This window comes from Poecilia latipinna, unplaced genomic scaffold (genome assembly GCF_001443285.1).
Source record: "Poecilia latipinna isolate Pla-1442-1.1 unplaced genomic scaffold, P_latipinna-1.0 Scaffold752, whole genome shotgun sequence".
NCBI lineage: Eukaryota > Metazoa > Chordata > Actinopteri > Cyprinodontiformes > Poeciliidae > Poecilia > Poecilia latipinna.
This window is the reverse complement of record NW_015113368.1, coordinates 219,803-238,495: the sequence shown is the minus strand read 5'-3', so window position 1 is coordinate 238,495 and position 18,693 is coordinate 219,803. Positions and strand designations below refer to the sequence as shown.

General features: G+C 39.7%; 5 protein-coding genes across 7 annotated transcripts in view; 3 read left to right on the top strand and 2 right to left on the bottom strand.

The window, feature by feature from the left end:
• Positions 1-77: 77 nt before the first annotated feature.
• Positions 78-9,527, bottom strand: ercc5 (excision repair cross-complementation group 5). Its single transcript, XM_015045862.1, has 16 exons — positions 9,509-9,527; positions 8,839-8,949; positions 8,532-8,707; positions 8,331-8,446; positions 8,103-8,204; positions 7,531-7,588; positions 7,041-7,184; positions 6,745-6,955; positions 5,256-6,107; positions 4,904-5,181; positions 4,169-4,288; positions 2,699-2,912; positions 2,371-2,515; positions 2,076-2,276; positions 1,687-1,771; positions 78-795 (listed from the first exon to the last, which is right to left on the bottom strand). Exons 2-16 carry the CDS (start codon positions 8,924-8,926, stop codon positions 298-300), a joined length of 3,288 nt encoding a protein of 1,095 aa, XP_014901348.1. The 5' UTR covers positions 8,927-8,949; positions 9,509-9,527; the 3' UTR covers positions 78-297.
• Positions 7,520-13,255, top strand: blzf1 (basic leucine zipper nuclear factor 1). Of its 3 annotated transcripts, none has more exons than XM_015045865.1 (7): positions 7,520-7,533; positions 9,669-9,734; positions 10,274-10,728; positions 10,920-11,119; positions 11,319-11,447; positions 11,893-12,121; positions 12,225-13,255. In XM_015045865.1, exons 2-7 carry the CDS (start codon positions 9,710-9,712, stop codon positions 12,408-12,410), a joined length of 1,224 nt encoding a protein of 407 aa, XP_014901351.1. In that variant the 5' UTR covers positions 7,520-7,533; positions 9,669-9,709; the 3' UTR covers positions 12,411-13,255. The 3 variants fall into 3 exon arrangements, with proteins under 3 accessions (XP_014901351.1, XP_014901350.1, XP_014901352.1); XM_015045864.1 differs by lacking the exon at positions 7,520-7,533 and adding an exon at positions 8,944-9,385; XM_015045866.1 differs by lacking the exon at positions 7,520-7,533 and adding an exon at positions 9,556-9,579.
• On the bottom strand, positions 12,996-15,204 carry trmt10c (tRNA methyltransferase 10C, mitochondrial RNase P subunit). The gene has a single exon (XM_015045863.1). The coding sequence runs from the start codon at positions 14,933-14,935 to the stop codon at positions 13,418-13,420; it is 1,518 nt and encodes a 505-aa protein (XP_014901349.1). The 5' UTR covers positions 14,936-15,204; the 3' UTR covers positions 12,996-13,417.
• A 188-nt stretch (positions 15,205-15,392) lies between these two features.
• On the top strand, positions 15,393-17,506 carry txnl4b (thioredoxin-like 4B). Its single transcript, XM_015045861.1, has 3 exons — positions 15,393-15,597; positions 15,677-15,828; positions 16,958-17,506. Exons 1-3 carry the CDS (start codon positions 15,466-15,468, stop codon positions 17,121-17,123), a joined length of 450 nt encoding a protein of 149 aa, XP_014901347.1. The 5' UTR covers positions 15,393-15,465; the 3' UTR covers positions 17,124-17,506.
• A 546-nt stretch (positions 17,507-18,052) lies between these two features.
• mrpl16 (mitochondrial ribosomal protein L16) overlaps positions 18,053-18,693 on the top strand; it is a 6,653-nt gene continuing 6,012 nt past the window's right edge. The window contains exon 1 of the mRNA XM_015045860.1: positions 18,053-18,356. Coding sequence (XP_014901346.1) covers positions 18,287-18,356 — 70 coding nt within the window. The 5' untranslated portion in view covers positions 18,053-18,286. The remainder of the gene's footprint in view (positions 18,357-18,693) is intronic.

Here is an 18,693-nt window from a genome sequence, read left to right as displayed (position 1 = left end):
AATGAGTACAATACATTAGACTTGAACTTTTGTTAGCGTTGATATAGCAGAAAAAGAAATGACATCTGACACATACTTAGGGAAAAAAAAATTTTTTAATGCAGATCAACATTCCTCTCACATCTCCAAAGTAGTAAAAAAAATTTTCGCAATATTCCCAGTAGCTTCAGTGTTGATAAAAAAACAAACATGATGCATATCACAGAAAACTCTCAGTTCATTTATTTTCAGAAATTTTCAGCTGGTTTCACATTTAGTACCACAAGTTTGAGAACATTTATGCAAAAGTTGAGCGTCTTAAAGCTTCTTTCCTCTTCCTCTTGTGCGTTTTCCTCCTCGGCCTCGTCTGTTGGCCTCAAACACAGATCGGGCTGTAACCATAGCAACGACCCTACCTTCGTCGCTATCCTCACCGGAGCTGCTGCTGCTGCTCTTCCTGCTGGCCTTCTGAGGTAGTTTTTTAGTAGACTGGTCAGCAGCTGTTGCTGTGAAGGATTCCTGACCTGGACTACAGAAATCCCTGAGGGACGTAAAAGGAGATTCAGAATTTGACTTTGGAGCTAAGAAACCTCCACCTGTCACGGGGGACTCCTCTTCTTTCTGTCCTTCTGTGTTTTTTAGATTTCCTTTCCTGGATTTGGATGGAGAAGGAAGTTCTTCTTCACTGCTTTCGCCTTCCCCTCCTTCCCTCTCCTTTCTCTTCATGCAGGTGACGGCTCGGCGGAGTCGCTGGCTTCGGATCGCCTGCTTTTCCTGCTGCTCCAAGCGGAAGAATGAGTCTATTCGGAGCTGAGTCTACAGTGAAAAAGAGAAACAGAAAAACGCAAGATTTTTTTTTTTATTTTATACATTCCTTAACTTCATCCCTTACAATATATAAGATATATTTAAAAATTAAAATGTTAGTTTTGTTGGTCAAAAGCAAGTCTGGTTCGTGTTTATTTATTTTTAGAATATTATTTTTCTATTAGGGTTCTTTGTCAGAGTCCAAGAGAACCAAAAAATTGCATCAAGGTTGATTCCTAACTTCTGTGCAAATAGGTTTTTATTCCCATGCCACATATGCACATTTACAGTAAATTTACAATACATGAGAACCTATTGTTACCTAATGGAAAACAGTAATTTTATTGATTTTAAAATAGTTGAGAACTGAATGGGAATAATTATTCCACAAAATGTTGCAGGAAAAATATGGATTATGCACAAATACATTTCAAAAACTAAAGATGTCAAAGTTAAATACTTATTTTAGATTATTTATTACTTTTAAAAAATTTGTTATTTATCATCACAGTAAATTTGTCATTTCTAGCCCTTTAAGCTTCTGGCCCTTTTTAATTCCCTCCCAGCTGTTTAACCTTCCAACCACTGGAATTACCTTTAGCCCCGTGCAGACGGCTAATAGGACAATCTGCTACTTAAAGTGTTGATTCTTAGCTTCTTATTAACAAAACGTTAGCTAACAACTCCCTCACTGATCCTGTTCTGCAGGATCAGTGAGGGAGTTGTAAACTTTGTTCAAACTTTAAACACAATTTAATCATTAGTTATATAAACCCTTCTTATAGTTTCAGAAAGTAGTGTTGGTCTAACGTCATATCAGCAGAAACAGCTACATCACTGGTGATGAAGCAATCAAACAAGGTGGTAACCAAGTCAAGGTGGGTAAAGTCTCTCAGTTACCTGCTGGTTGTTGAGCTGTTTGATCACAGGTTGGAGAGTCTCCTCCGTCTTTCTGCTGCTCCAGCCAAAACGACTCAGACAGAACGTGACGAAGAGGTCAAAGAAATGATCACGAAGAAAACAGAAATGCAAGGAGAAGTAGTAGTTGTAGTTTAGTTTTAAGGTCATATTAACAACTATGGATCATACAACATTGATTACTTAAAACATTAATAAATAAACAAAAAAGGAAGTAATTAAATAAGCAATTAAGATCATAAGGAACTTAAATGAGATTTGCTACATAAATATGCAATAACAAAAAAAACAACACTTTGCAAGGCATTAGCTTATTAAAATGTTTTCTATTGTAACTTTACTGTAAAATGGCTGCAGAAACAAAAGGATATTCTTTGATCATGTCGAGTTGCGGGCGGCCCCAGCTGAAGGAGGCCTGGGACTGATCGACGGCAGGCTGGAGGTAAGCCTGAGCCACCGCAGGGTTGGGGAAGCCAGGCTGAAGTTTTAGTTCCCTCAGCTTCTTCTTCACCTTCGTATCTCTGGGATTATCGGTCAGACGCTTCTTCTCCTGAGCCTCACACCACCAATTACTACAGGGACAAAAATGGAGAATGTAATTGCTCTTTAGTATAAATGTGTTCCTGCACTTTGTTAGGGCTAAAAAAATTAAAAAGAAAAACAAACCTAAGCTGTATTAGTGGCTCCAGTCCCGGCCCTGGAAACTCGTTCAGTATCTCCATGCCAGTAACATATCCCACTCCTGCAACACCCTCTGTGTAGTCACTTCCAAGCAGATAAGCCAGATTGATCATCTTTGTTCTGTCCAGACCTGGCAAAGACAGGCGCCATCGCACTTCATCAGGAGAAGGAACACTGATGGATTATCTATCTTTACCCAAAAAATAGTTACATTCTCCAATGTGTTCATTAGCTCGTCAATTTAATCTCTGCTATTCCACTATTCTTTCACTTTAGGCCAAAACACAGCCCAGTTAGGTCAGCAGCCACTGACCTAACTGGCTCTGCAGGTCGCTGTACTGGTAGTGCTCAACATATTTGTTCTGGCTGAAGAAGTTCCTGTAAACGTGTCGTCCTCCAAACAGCCACACGTCAGAGTCGTCTGTGATGGTCCCGTTTGTCTGGTCGGCGCGGTCCAACGCCGCACACTGAGCCTCGGCCTCCATGGGAGCCACCAGGAACGGCACGCCGAACAACCGCAGCAGCTCCTGCGTTCCAAACACTCGTCAATTTACAAAGCAAAACAAAGGATGAAAACGTAAAACCACACAGACTGACAAATGCTTCAGGGTTTATAGTTGCTCATCAAAGAAACTGGGAGACAAACGTGCCATAATCCAAAATAAATGATTTTGTTAATTTTTTTTTTTACATAGAAACTATAATAAATACATGGAACTAATTTATGATGTAGGTATAACCTCTATTAAGTTAAATGCAAAGTAATTTAGTCATTGTCTTTTAAAATCCTATACAGTTATTCCAGAATTTAATTATTTTTAAATCATCTGTGCTGCAGTCAATTGTATGGTAATGATAATAATAATAAACTGTTACTATAACTCATTAAATGCACCACAGCATCTAACTGATTAACCCCTTAGCCAATTAAACAACCCATAGGTCAGCCACTTTAGCCCCGCCCCTCTAACTTTGATGGGTGAGGCTGACCAATAAAAAAATTGATGATAATGATAAAAATAAATATTTTATGTAGCTTTTCCCAGTTATATTTAAACATTAAGCTTAAAATGTAAATACAATTTAAATAACTACAGAAGCATTTGATATTTATTCAATGTATGCATTTCTACAGTTATTTAAATAAATATATACAACAGTTATTGCAGGATTTTTTTTTATCTACTGTACTGCAACACTTGTGGCTCTTGAAGGTACTGCAGGATGACGCCATAATTTTAACACATTTAGTTTCTACTTAACTGTTTATCTGCTAGCTTAATGTCGCTGTTGTTATTTACCATAACTCTCAGAGTGTGTGCTTTTATGATTACAGCAATGTGTTTCTCTAGGGAGCGTCTCCATGTTTTTGTTGTCATGTGAGGAATCCCTTTGCTCTTAGCAGCTCATTATCAAAACAGCTGAAGGGATTAATGAAGATCCTCCACTCTGACAGGTATACACCAGTGCTGACTTTATGATACAGTTAGTACAGGCAAATTCTGATCACAAACACAGACATGAGCATGCTGCTGTGTAAACTGAACATACTGCAAATAAAAATCACAGCAACGAATGCAAGTCGAGCTGTGTGTTTTGGCAAATGCAGCACAGGGAAATGCGCGCCCGCCCCCTCCCTCACTGACCTCCTGCACCTGCTGTGAATCATCAGCTGTCAAGCCCCCATCATAGAAAATTTAAATACATACATGCAAGTCAGACTGCTTAAGGAAGGTTTGCTCCCCGTCAGACCGGGTCTGATGACACGGCTCGTCCCGTTCACCTGGCTCTCCAGGTACATCTGCCCCGTGACTGTGTTCGCCATCCGCTCCTGCTGCTGCTTCTGCTCCCTCAGGCTGCTCTGCTCCAGCTGCAGCGAGCTCTCCAGAGCCTCCAGCTCGTCCTGCAGCACAACAAACAAGTTACTCTACACGCACGCTGACCTGCTGACCGGGTCCATCTGAAATACAATCAAGTAGCTCAGACACCACCTAAAGATGTCGACGTTAAAGTTATGACAGCAAGGAGATATTTAGTTAGAGCTCCGTTGCAGCTGCAAAAAATCTTAGAGATCTAAACTCATTTTGAAGAGAGCAAGCTTTTCAGCTTCAAGAGATTTCAAATGTCTGCCTTGTCAAAAGATCATTTCACTAAAGTAGTAAATATACTCTGAGGGGAGAAACATCTGTTACGTTGTTTTGGACATAAAACAGCATCGGAATACGCTGCATTAGACTAGAAATACTATTTTGGTTGTTTAAAATTTAAGGAGTCTCAACAACTTGAAGGTGTTCATGTTAAACCTTTGTCATAATCAACATATAACTTGTGAATTTCATCGACCAATTGACACTTAAAGTAGCAGGAGGCAAGTTAAAATATTAGCAAAAATATTTTGACTAGCCTACATAAAAAAAAAAAATATATATATATATATATATATATATATATATATAAATTGTTTTAGCTCATGACAGCACAAGACGAAAAGCTTCTGCTTTGATAGAGAAATACTAACCATGTCGAGGTGTTCCCACTCGTTGTTTTCAGCTGTTGGTTTGGATTCCATGTCGTCCTTCGCCTCGTTTTCCTGAGCTTTCCTCTGCTCTCCCTCCTCCTCATCCTCCTTGTCTGAGCTCAGAGCTGGATGACCAGCAGCCTGAGTCAAACTTTCCTCGGACTCTTCTGCAGGTTTTGTCTCATCTTCCTGGACCTCTTCTAAAATCCTCTTGTCTCCTGCTGAATCATTTGCATCCTCCTGCTTAAATTCTTCCTCGGACACCTCAATGAAGCTCTCTGTGAAACACAACCATTTTACATTTGAATGATAAAAAACAAAGAGTCGAGTCTATAAATTATTCTAACTTTACCTTCCGAGTCGCTTTCCTGTTGGCTGTTCTCTGACTTGACGTCGTCTCCGTCGGTTTTTGCCGGGCCTGCGGAGAGTCTATCCTTGCTCTTATCTAGGAGCCTCTGCTCCGTCTCAGTGCTGGCCCGTTTCGCACTTTCAAGTGAAGGAGAGCTGATGGATAACTCCTGACAGGATTGAGAAGCGTGCAGCTTGTGCTCAGGTTCTCTCGGCTCCACCTCTTTTTGTTTCTCCGCTTCCCTGGCGAGCTCCACCTCTGACTCCATCGCTGTTGTGGGACTTTGTCGAAGTGCTGCAGAGCGAAAAGCTTTATTTCTCTCTCCAATAACTTCCTCCAGCTCATCTTCAGAGCTGCTGCCCAGCAAACTGTCTTCGATGCGTGAACTTTGGCGTGCGGCGCCGCTTTGACTGAAGTCCGTCTCTTCCTTGAGGGAAGGCTCCGTCTCCTCATCAGAGCTGCTGATCACCACTCGCCGCGCAGGACGCTGGGGACTCGTCTGCAGTTTGGACGGTGAGACACTTACTTCATCCTCAGTTAATGCCTGCTGGATTGCAAGGAGTGTCCGTGGAGACACTTTGCCGTCCTTGCTATCTGGATTCAGCTTCTCTTCATCTGAGCTGTCGCTCATAGCAGCCTGGATTGCCTTGAGTGTCCGAGGCGAAGGCGGCTGCGATGGCTTTGACACAGGTGGGTTGACGGCGTCTGAGCAGGTGGGTCGTTCATCCTCCTCTTCTTCGTCTTCAGCGATGGGTCGCCAGAGAGGCTCGGGCTTGTCCACTTTCCTTTTTCTAGAACTTGTCCAAGGTGCAGCTGCAGGTTGGCTCTGTGAGGCTGGTTCGTTTTTTTTGGAGCCTACAGGTGAAGAAAGTAAAGAGTTGATTTTTTACAGAAATTAAAAGACATCAAAGTAAAATAAGCCCTTTTTGCTTCACTCAACATCAGTGCAGTGTAGACAGGTCCGTTGATTATTTTTTCAATTAACCAATTAATAATTGGACAGCAAAAGGCACCAAATAGGAGAAGTTTACAGAATTTGAACCAGATGAAGCTAAAACTTTAACACTTGAGGAGTTCTGGGTAGAAAATATTTACAGACAAAGAAATGTTTTTATATATAAAAGCAAAATGTACATTTTTAAAAAAATTGTTTTGGCTTAATTAATACTCAGAGGGTTGTGTTTTTCCAGCAAATTGAATATTTTATTTAGTATATGCCAATTAACAATTAATCAGTTACTAAATTAATTGACGATTATGCCAATAAACGATTCAACACGATTAATTGTTTCAGTTCTACGGCAAAGAACAACAGTTGTATCTAACTAAATCTAAAACTGGCAACGGAGCCACTGAAATTTACAGATTTAGACCCTGATCCTAAGAAGAAATTCAAATGTGAGCCAATATAAAAACAAATTTAAGATATGCTTCTATCAAGAGTCAGATATTGTGCATATGTATTATCAACATAACGCTACATCTGCCTCACCTTTTATAAGTATATAGTGCGAGTTGTCTTCTGAAACCAGTCGCTTTGACTCCACGCTGCGATTCTGCTCATCCTCATCCTGCTGACCGAGTTGTGGAGCGGTGCCGGCGCTGCGCTGGCTCATCTCCTTCTCAACTCCCTCCAGACGCTGGTTCAGCCGGTTCCTCTGCAGCAGGCCGGCCAGTTGGTACTGCGAAAAGTCTCCGGAACGCTAGAAGAGAGAGAGAGAAGAAAGAAAAGGAGCTAGCAATGGAAAGAAGAGCGGAGAGTGGAGTGTGTTTGAGGCCTAAATGTACCTCGGGAGGTTTGTTAAACATGGTCCGACGTCTTTTGCAGAATTCTTTCATCTCTTTGAGTATCTCGTGTTTCATCTCAGGAGGCAGGCTGGTAAAATCCTCCGAGTTTATGTCCACCGAGTTCGGGTCCTCATACAGTTCTTCCTGAATCAAAATTAAGAGTCTGGCTTTGAAGGCGAGTTGTCAAAGAAAATAGTTTTAAATTTATTTGGGAGGTGACAAAACAGAAAGAAAAGGTAGCCAAAGTACCTTTTGGAACTATTTTGGAACAATAATGTCTAACACTTAAAAAGACCTCAAGAAATTAAACAAGAGAACTCTTTATTAAACGTATTGTAACTTGGATCAAAATAATCTGTACGTAATGGCCACTGGACAGACTGAAATCAATTGGATTCATTTGAAAAAAAACTGAACTTATTTCTGTAGCACAGTGCCTTGAGATTTAAATCTCAACATGTTTTATTTTTATTAAAGCCTTTATTTTTACCTGGTATGTTTCAACCATTTCCTCGCTCGCTCTCTCCTCCTCCTCATCCTCTTCTGAGCTGCAAGGAGAAAAAAAAATTAATTCATCTGTCATGACTACACATGACTATCTAAACCAAAGTATACACTTATGACAGTCCTGTTTTTGATTGTAAGCTAATTAGGATATTTTTTTGAAATGACACGAATAATTATTTAACCATATTCAATTAATTTGTCCTTTTGTTTCTAAATCTAACAACACTATTCAGTAGTCAGTTCTTCTAAAGTACTCAGTTGCATGTTATTTACTTTCTCATACACTCAGTGCCTTGGTGTATTTATACTTAGGTTAATTTACATACCAGATGAGAAATGCTAATTAGGTGACTACTTAAGCAGCTGGTTCCTCTACATTTTAGTTAAGGGTTTCAGAGTAAACTGGCTACTCTTGAGATTACTTTTTTTCTAACACTACACAACAGTTTGCAAACTGTTTGTTGATCACATCAAACTGCAATAGATTACTCATAAAATAAGCAAATGTGTAATAAATCATTTAACTAGACAGCAGTAACACTTCTTGACTCTGACCTGCTTCTTTCCATTTCCTCTGTGGGTGGAAGGGCGGGTAGGACATACATGTCGTCCACTTCATTTCTTTTCACACTGGAGAGGCTTGGTAGAGGGTCCTTACTGTGGAATATTTCAGACAAAAATGTTAAGGCTACAGTAAAGAATATAGCAGGTAGAGTATGTACAAAATGAAAAACTGTTGATTTTCATCACCTCCCCACCATTCTGCCTCCTCCTACTGCTCACCTATGATCTCCAAGTGCAGCTTTGATAGCTTGTCTCTTCAGGAACGTCTTCAGAAGTTTCTCATTGGTCTGTTTGGACTGAGTGGTCAGCTCCTCTTTCCTCTGCCTCCTCAGAGCCTGCAAGAAAAGAGCGTGTGTAAGCGGAAAGTTCAGTGGCGGTATTTATTACACCCTTAGCAGTAATCGTCTGAGCTGGTCTCACCAGGGTCTGCTTCTTCAGCATAGGAGCATCTCCATCAAACACAAACACCGGTCTAATGCGAAAAAAGAGCAGCTTACAGATGCGGTTGAACAGGGTGAGGAGGTGGGCGTTCTGGACGCTGTTGCCTTCACGGTCCCTCACCCCCTTCACTGCCTGGTTCAGCCATATACTGATATCTGAGGAGCGCTGGTTAAGGTTATCTTTATGACGCAACATCAGTGGGAATCAATTAATACGTTTCATAGATGAAGGAAAATACATCTCAAAAACTAGGAAGAATAAACAGATCAAATTAAAGTTAGGATACCAACAGCAAGAATCTTTCCTTCCAGTGTCTCGGGGTTGATGGGTTTTCCTGTACTCTCCAGGAGTCTCCAGAGTCCATGCACTCCCATGATAACAACTCAAAGCACACACCCTATAAAAGTAAAGACTTTTACCAAGACTTCAGCCAATTTTAACAGTGGAATAAGACAAATGGAACCAAAAATGTTGTTGTAGCACTTCTTAACTCCGTAATGCAACTCCGACAAGATACGAAGGTTCCGCTATTGAGCAACGCGGAGTATTTCGTCAGGTTAACCTATACTGCGCTGCCTTATTTAGTGAATAAAGCAATTTGTGATCGTCGTAAAAATGTACTTTCGTGATACAATTTCTAGTTTTCTGGTTTGATCGAGAGAAACTTCCGTTAATCCAGTTTTATTGAGATAAAAAAAAAATTGTTTTGACAGGAAGTTCGGGAAAGAAAATTCTACGTGCGCTCACGAAAGGCCAACCGTGTCCGGGTGGCAAAACAAACAGCTGACAAAACTTAGAACCGAGGAGGAGGGGGTCAAATTCATTTGTACCTGGTATGTCACTGCGTAATATTTCCATTTTAAGGCTTCAGATTTAAGTCGCAGTAAATATTTCTGATAAAACTCTAGTAGTAAAGAAGAGCTGACTGCTGTAGCTAGTGCTGATAAAGTTCTTACCTTTGCTAACACCAAGCTCAACAACTAGCTTCCCTTATCATGTAACCTTATCAGCGCCCAGCTGATAAAAGGTGAACTATGAGCAACATATTTCTTTCATAAACAAATAGTGCTCTAATTGTTGCCAAATAACTGCTGTCTTTCCTGTGAATTACAACAGAATCACCGGGTTTAAGGTAAAGTTGCGTCTCCTCCGCCGCCATGGCTGCTGCAGCAGTTGTAAGAGGTACGTAGCATGTTCGTTTATATCCTTCTTTTTGAAATAAAACGGCCTCATCCGTACAGCTAATGACAAGCATTTTAGCAAGGAGGCCACATTTCTCCTGTGATTTTTAAAGCTAGACTACGTGAACAGGTTCCTGAAAACTGTGCTTATGCACATCAATTAATGTTTAATCAACGAGGGCCCTTTGTGTTGCCTTGATTGGTGTAAAGTCCCACTGTTTGTCCTGTTATATGCCTAAGAATGACGTACGTTGCAAATTGATGCAGTTTAAGTAAATTTAACTGAATATATCTGCTTCACACAATATTGTTTGGAAATTACTTGGATGTTATAATAGGATTGCAACATATATCTTAAAATTGATCTTAAGATGGATTTCTGTCTTGAGAAGAAAACAAGAACGCGTAGTACAAAATAGTAGTAAAATAATAGTAATCAGAATACGTTGAGAAGGTTTACAGACTCTATACACATAATTGATTTTTAGGCAAAAGTGTTTAAAAATAACTGCTCTCACTTTTTTATTTGTATACTTCTAGGTTCTGCCACTGTCCCTATTCGAGGACCCGGCGATGGCATGGAAACCGCAAAACCACCAGTCACACTCGAGGTCATCACTGACGCCCCGCCACCGTTTTTATCTGAAGTTCCTCTCCTCAAAGTAGCAATCCCAAGGCACAGCCCAAAATCTCCACATGTCACACCCCCGGCTACCCCACAGCCTCTCGGCGTGCTTCACCTCGGCAAAGTGAATAGGGAGGCGTGTACGGAAGTGGAAGCCGTGAGGATCATTGTGCCCAGAGCTGCCATCACCCGGAGTGGCCGGACGGGGCCCACTGAGGCGAAAGGTGAGGCAGGGCAGCAGGCCGAGGAGCAGGGCTCTCCTCCGCTTGTGGAGGACTGGAGAGGACAGCTAGAGAAGCTGCAGAACTCTGAACGCCGGCTCCTTCAGGACAAAGAGGGCCTTTCGAATCAACTCCGTGTGCAGACAGAGGTAAGGCATGAGTGAAATGACAGAGAGATTTCAGTGTAAAACAAATCTAGAGAAAATAATTATGTAACATAGTAAGCTGTAATGTTGATTTCTTTGATTTATTGTATCTTAAGAATGTCGGTCTTTATGTATAATTTGAGTATAAAACTACTTTACATTTATTTTCATCTTGTTTCTAAACTGTGTGGCAGGTAAACCGCGAACTGAAGAAGCTGTTGGTAGCCTCGGTTGGTGATGACCTCGAGTACCAGTTTGAGCGTCTTGCACGAGAGAAAAACCAGCTCATTCTGGAGAACGAGGCTTTAGGCCGAAGCCTTTCACACACCGCGGAGCAGCTGGAACGTATGAGCATCCAGTGTGACGTCTGGAGGAGCAAGTTCCTCGCCAGCAGGTGGGAAGTGCTCCACTTGTTAGTTGGTTGAAAAGTTTAAGATTGTCTTCCCATCTTAGTTTCAAAGGCAGCTTACATCAGGGACATTCACAATCAAAAGATGGACAATTTCAATAAAAAAAACAAAAAAAAAAACATGCTTCATAAACACATCATAACCATCATGTTGATATGTATTAAAATCATGTTGTTACTTCAGAGTCATGGCAGAGGAACTGACAAACGCCAGAGCCGCTCTGCAGAGGCAGATCAGAGAGGCCCAAGGAGCGATTCAGGACCTGCTGGTGGAGCGGGAGGAGTTCTCCAGGGACATGGTGCTCAGTCACAGGTAAACACCGCACTGATCAATAATTACTGACTCCTTCCAAATGTTCAAGTTGAGTCCAAGACGCGCGCAGATTCTGTTAAAGTGGGTCAGTCCTAAATGTTAATTAGTATGTTTAACAAAAGCATCCAACACTCCAAAACCTGCCCTAATTTGCTAACACTGGGTTTCCTCCTATTAGCTGGTCTTGTTATATAAAAGCTAGTGACTACTTTTCTGTAGGAATTGTTTTCTTTACCTGGTGAGGCTCCACAAGGTTCAATGCCTGGAGTTTTGTCCTTTCCCTTGTGCCATTGATTGAACTGGACAAAAAAGTTCATGTGTTTTTCTATGGACTTTTTATTTGTTTTTAATGTGTTGTTTACTAGACTAGTAAAACCATCAGAGAAGCTTGTACAAGTGCTCGTGGAGCCATTACGTTGACTTTGTGTCCTCTTTGCGTTGCCAGGTCCCTGGAACAGCTCCTGGTGTCTTTGCAGTGGGGCAGACAGCAGACTTATTATCCCAGTGCTCAGCCTCTCAGCATCGGAGAGCTGGCTGGAGCCAATCACAAGCTAGCAGATGCTATTAACTCTCATCTGTTGGGCAAAAACAACGCTAGCAGCACTGTGTCGAAGGGCAGTAGTGCACCAGCCGAACATCTCTGCAGCACACCAGCAGAGAAGATGGCTGAGAAGGTATGAAGTTTATGTAAAATGTTACCTTTGGCTAATGTTTTGCTAGTTTTAGAATCCAACAACTGAATAATGTCTTTAATTTATTCCATTTCTTTTGCTCTAGGTGTTGAAGGTTTTGAATCCAATTTCTTGTTCAGAAAACAAGGCAGAACCTGCACTCAGTGACTCCACCTCCCCAAACTTTCTGAGCAGCAAGAAGAGCATCGGCAGGTTTCACCCTTACACCCGCTACGAGAACATAACCTTCAACTGCTGCGAACGCTGCACTGGAGACATCATAGTTCTATAGGTCATCCTCATTTGACACAGAGAGTACTAGGATTTTTTGTTGTTTTTTTTTGTATTTAAAAAAAAAGTAAAGATGGCAGACTGCAGGTGGAGCTCTAGCACAAACTATGACTGTTTATTTGCTGTCATTTAAGTTTAATGGTTTTAAACTTGTGGCTTAACTTATGAAGCTCTTGGAAAACATCAAATAAGACAGGCTAGTCTGGATTTAAGAAAGCATTTCAACTCCATCGTAGACTGATATGTAAATCATGTTTATCGCTAAGATGTGAGGTCAGAGTCAGTCAGTGTTACACTGGACGAGTTCATTAGTTGTAAATGGAACATAATGCTGATGTGTATATTGTTTTTATTTAACCAGTTCCTACTTTCATACTGCAGGGAGTGATTAGATGGGAACACAGATGACAGGAAGTCAGACATCAAAGAAATATAGGTGCCTCTTTTAATTCAGGAGGGCTTTTTTTCATTTATGATGGTGCTGTTTTTTATTTCAGGAATATATTTTGTTTCAGCTACTGTAAAAGCATTAGTGAAAGTGAATTGATGGTACTGTGATCAGTGTTGTGCAGTTTTGTAAAAAAAAAAAAAAAACCCTGCTTGGATTTTGCTGATGTCAGATTCTATTTTTATCTTTTTATTTTTTGCTTAGAATACACTATGAATTTACTTACATGTTGCAGTATTTAAGAACAAAACAGACAGGCTCTATAATATTAAGATGTATTTCATCTGTACAGAAAACTTTACAGTAATGGGTATAATTTTATTTACTGTAAAACTGTCAAAATATTATTTAAGCATCTTTTCTGTCAGACTAAAATAAAGACCAAAGAAGTTTCTACCTTTTAAAGAAATCATATTCTTGTCATTTGTACAGGCAAAACAAAACTGATCTTTGTTTTCACCCTGCGTGAAAACAAAGTGGATATTAGAACATTTTCCGCAATACTTCTTACGTTGATACTTTCTAACACACATGTCCATGTTAACAGTAGTTATTTCCTGTCACTCATGCCACCACATTGTCTTGTCTCCTGTTTTCCTTGCTTCCATTTTTCTTTTGAACGATGTACGCACTTTAGTTGTAGCTGGAGAACTTTTTCTGGTGCTGTTTTGTCCAGTCATTCTGTCATAATTGGATTCGTAAGCCGTCTGGTTCTTAAATGTTTGCCCAGTGTCTTTTGCCTCGGGTCTCACAAACACATTGCCACTCTTTCTCAGTGCATGATTTTTCACAATTCTGGGTCTGTCATTTGAAACCTCCGTTTGTGTCTGCCGTTGATAGAAGCCATCGTGTTTCCGCTTCGGCACAAACTGTAAGGCTTCTTCCCATTTCCCCGTATCTTTGATTGTCAGCATGATGCGAATCATCTGGTCCAGAGTCAAATTTTTGGCTCCCAATTCCCAATGAAGAAACTCGTCAAGGGGTAAGCGAGCTGTTGCTAGTTTCAGGCGCTTGGCGTTGGCCAGTGACAGTCCGGAGTGGATGGACTTGTCCACCAGGGCTCCGATGATGTAGACCTTGGAGTGATCAAAGCTGCGCAGGATGTTGGGGGAGTCTGCAGTGAGGTATACGAGCTGTTCCCTGGGGAACACATCGATATAATGTTGCTCAGTGCTGGTGATGAGCAGGCGGTCCCAGGTCTCTGCGCCGTACCGCTTCAGTAGCTCCTTCTTGCAGTGGCTGTCTGGCTGCAGGTTGCAAAAGTGAAGGTGAAAGGGCTCTGTTGCACGCCGGTTCCACCCTTCCACCTCCATCAGCTGAGACACTGTGTTCTCTATCTCCTTCCTGGACATGTTGGATGCATAGCTAAAGTCAAAAACAATTGGTTGACCAAACCGCATTGCCTGAGCGGTTCTCCAGCCCAACAGTTTGTCCAGGCTGCGGTTCCAGTACTGGAGAAACATTGTGTTTTTCAGTTTGTGTTCATCTTGATTGCCTTCTTCTTCACTGCTTTCCAACTCCTTTCTCTGCTTCATTGAAGCCTCTTTGTCAGCTTTCTTCTTTTGCTGCTTCTCCTTGCGGGCCTGTTTGTGATCCTCCTTGATAGCCAGGTACTTCAGGTACTTTTTACGGGAGGACTTGGTGGTCAGGCCTGCCAACGTCTGTAAGTCCTCCTCGGTTATTTCCTGAGGTACACGTTTCCCAGCTTGACGCCACATGGAAACCAGTTCACGAGTTGCCTCCAATGAGGAGCTGTCCTTCACATCATCGCCTGTACTTTCCAGGTCATCATCATCATCTTCTGTTGTTTCCATTCCACGAGAAGGTTTTTCCTCCTGGAATACAGCTTGTGATCTCATTACAGACTTCCATTTGTCAAGATCTAGCGCTTCTTTTTCCTCGGATAGAGCATCTTTAATATCGAGGCCATCCTTCTTCACAGTGTTACCTGCACAGAAGTGACTGACAAGGATGGACTCTCTGTAAGGTCTGGTACCAAAGACTGGTTTGTTCGTGGATGTCAAAAATGTTCTTTTCAATAGCAAATTACAGCATCTGGTTGAGAAGTGTCGCAGCATTGTAAAAACAAACAACAAAACAAAAAACAGTTCACTCCCTCAGCAGGATCGTCAAAATTAGCTTTCTTTGCACGAGACACCCGAGCCAGTAAATATCATTAGCGATATTATTTAGCCCTAATTATAGAATCTAATTATCACAAAAAGCATCTACATTCTGTTATACCTCATGGAATGAGAAATCCTCGTCCGCACATGGGTTTTCAGACTTCCTACAAAAAATTTGGTGGAAGGTCACGTTGTTACACGGTGTCACGTCGTATTGTGCCGTACTGAAACGTGAGAAACGCAGCATAATAAAAGGAGAAAATAAAATCATATATTCAATAAAGTAAATTGTTGCCTTATGAAAAGAAACCCAATATATAAGTCTTATTGAAAACTAAAACTCATTTTAATATAATGCTTAAAGATATTTTAATTATTTTTCATGTTTCTTGCGGTGAACTTAACCGGGATTCACAACAACAAAGTGACGTAATTTCCTGCTTTTACCGACAGCAGTGAAGTTAACGTGTTAGCATCTGAAAATGAGCTTCTTTTTACCAAAATTAACAACCAAAAAAGACATCGATGAAGTTATCAAAGTCGTCGCGGAGAAAGTTTTAGTCCTGAGGTTCGGGAGAGATGATGACTCGGTTTGTCTCCAGCTCGACGAGATAGTAAGTGACTTTAACAACAAGCATCTGATCAGAAAATGCAGTGTTTGTTCATAATTTCTCACCTCTTGTGTTGTTGCAGTTGTCAAAAACCGCACACGATTTGAGTAACATGGCGTCCATCTATATCGTTGATGTAGACAAAGCTCCAATTTACACCAGATACTTTGACATCAGCTATATCCCATCCACTGTCTTCTTTTTTAATGGGCAGCATATGAAAGTTGATTATGGGTAAGTTCATGAAAAATGTACAATCAAAATGCTTTATACAACGCACATTGGTAACAATTAGATCAACAATTTAATTAACAACTAATTTAATTCGACACTCGTCACTAAGAAGAATTTAAAATACATTTTAGTCTATATTAGAAGTATGCACAAAAATGAGAAAAGTGGACATATTTGTAGGTCTTTGTTTGTCTGAGCACTTTCCCAACACCAAACGGACAGAACAAAGTAATTTAAAACAGTTAAAACAATGAAGTAAAAAAAGACAAAAACAAAACAAAACAAAAAACACTACCTTTTATGAATGATAAGCACAATAGAAAAAATATATAAAGAAACAGTTATTCAAAGTAGTTATAAGAGAAGTTAAAAAAACAACAAAAAAAACCCCACCAATATAAAAAAGGTATAATTTTAGTTTGAACAAAAATCTCCATTTAATTTAGAGAATTTATAAAAAGTTATTAAAAACTTCAATAAATCTAAAATTTATAGGGGACATAAAAAGAAAATTCAAATCAATTCACAGACAGATTAAAAGTACAGTTAACTGCAGGTATAATGAACTTAAACTTAAAATAAGAATCAAACATTTCAAGTCCAACAATTAATGCAAACCAATAATGTCATTCAGAATAGCTGAAATCTTTCATTTCTACTTAAACAAGTTAAAATTATGGATAATTTAATGCTATTTTCTGGTCATAGCTGTTTTCTTTGTATGGTGATACTATTTCTCAGCAAATATGCTCATCAGTAACTTTATAAGGTTCGCCTAATCAGTTGAGAATCAGCCAATCACATTAGAGCAGCGTAACACATTTAGCCATGTAGAGGTTGTTCAGACAGTTTGCTAACGTTCAAACTGATCAATCAGAATTAGTGAGAAAAGGGATACTATATTGTCAATATAGAACAAAATAAAGGCAGTGCTAAAGGCAGCCAAGTACTAGTGAGGTGTACCTAATAAAGTGACAAGTGAATATGCTTTGCTTATTAATATATATATATATATATATATATATATATATATATATATATATATATATATATATATATATATATATATATATACATTACAGTGTTACATTACAGTGGTGTTTATTATGTGTTTTTAATGTTCTTTCAGGTCTCCAGATCACACTAAATTTGTTGGCAGCTTTAAAACCAAGCAGGACTTCATCGACCTAATCGAGGTGATTTACAGAGGAGCCATGAGGGGGAAAATGATAGTCCAGAGTCCAATAGATCCTCAGAATATTCCAAAATATGATCTTCTCTACCATGGGATTTAGCATCTTCACTAGCATCCTCTCTCTGCCAAAACATCAAAGTGACATGTATTTTTATTGACTGAGAAAATCACCAAATTCTCCTGGCATTTAACCACCTATAAGTTGTGTGAAAAAGTTTTTATAAAAGTGTTCTAGATTTGAAACCTTATGCTTGAAAAAAATGACAGTGTGTTCTTTACGCTCATTTTATTTAAGACCTTATCTTTTGTTGCAACTATAATGTAACATGGATTTTGTAAGTAAGAACATAATTTTGTTTGTGGATGACCTTAGAGGCAGAAATTATGTTTCCCATGGAAAACTGCTACATACCTGCTGGAGAAACCGATGTTTATGTGAAATGTCAAAACCTTGTTCTGATAATAAATCATAAAGCGCCAAAATCTTTTGTCTTCATGCTGATTGTCTTATCGTTTTACATAAAAAAAAAGCTAGTTAAAGGTGTGAGAGTGTGCATCAGTGGTTGCTCATCTTCTGAATACATTAAATGTCAGCAGACTGTGTCCTTTTTATAGACTATACATTGGACCCATGCTAAACACCTCATGAAAACAACTCAAATTACTAGTTTTATTAAAAAACATGTGCAAGTTGTCCATAGACGTTTATATAACATATGGTCATTTTGAATAAATGCATTAAGTTCAATTATTGACTTAGCCAATTCCAAATATTAGAAACCTGGAAGACTGAATTACACCTAACAATTTCTCATTTGAAAAAGTAAAATGTAATTTCACGTCACCTATTTATCAAATAAACGCTTTTAAAGGGGAATTTAAATAAGTTCAATAGTTTAACAACTTTGACATTTCACAAGTTTCTATTTTCAAATCTGTCGCTTATTTTTTTCATAGAGGGTACTCAATAAAATTCCGAACGGAGCAAATAAACTTTACAAATGTGCCGAAGAAATCAATCGGTGCAGAAATTATGTTTGCAGAAAAGTGATCGAAATTAAAGCACCGCTTATTTTGAAAGTCACTTTCAACAGGAAGTGCCTACCTCATCTTGGCGGAAGTATTTGTTGCACAGAAATGGCAGCGACCTTGCTCAGCGTGTGGCGCTCCTAAAAATACAGTGTTTTGCTAGTATTTCTAAAATGCCGATGTATGAATCAAGCGAAATAAAAATTACGGTTTTTTAGTATCGGTTCGTACAAAATGATCTCCCTCGTTAAGGCTGCTGTCGGCGGCCTGACGGTAATCTGCAGAACTCACGGTCACCAGCAAGGTAATGAGGCTTGTGTTAACAATGATGCATTTGGGCACTTGGGAATTCTCAATTACCGATTAACAAATGGAGATTAACAGAAATGGATCATATGAAGCAAGCATGGTTCGGTTCCCGTACAGCAATCGTCCTTTATATCTGATAAAGCTGGAAACAAAAAAAAAAACAAAAAAATGATTCATTGTTATGCTAACTCAAAGTTAAATGCAAATGCAATCCTAAACTTCACCACGACCTTTTTTTTTTTTTTTTTTTTTTTTGGGGGGGGGGGGGGTTTTTGGGTGCCGGTTGTAACACATTTTTCTTTTTTTAAACTTTTTTTTTTCTCCCCCCCCCC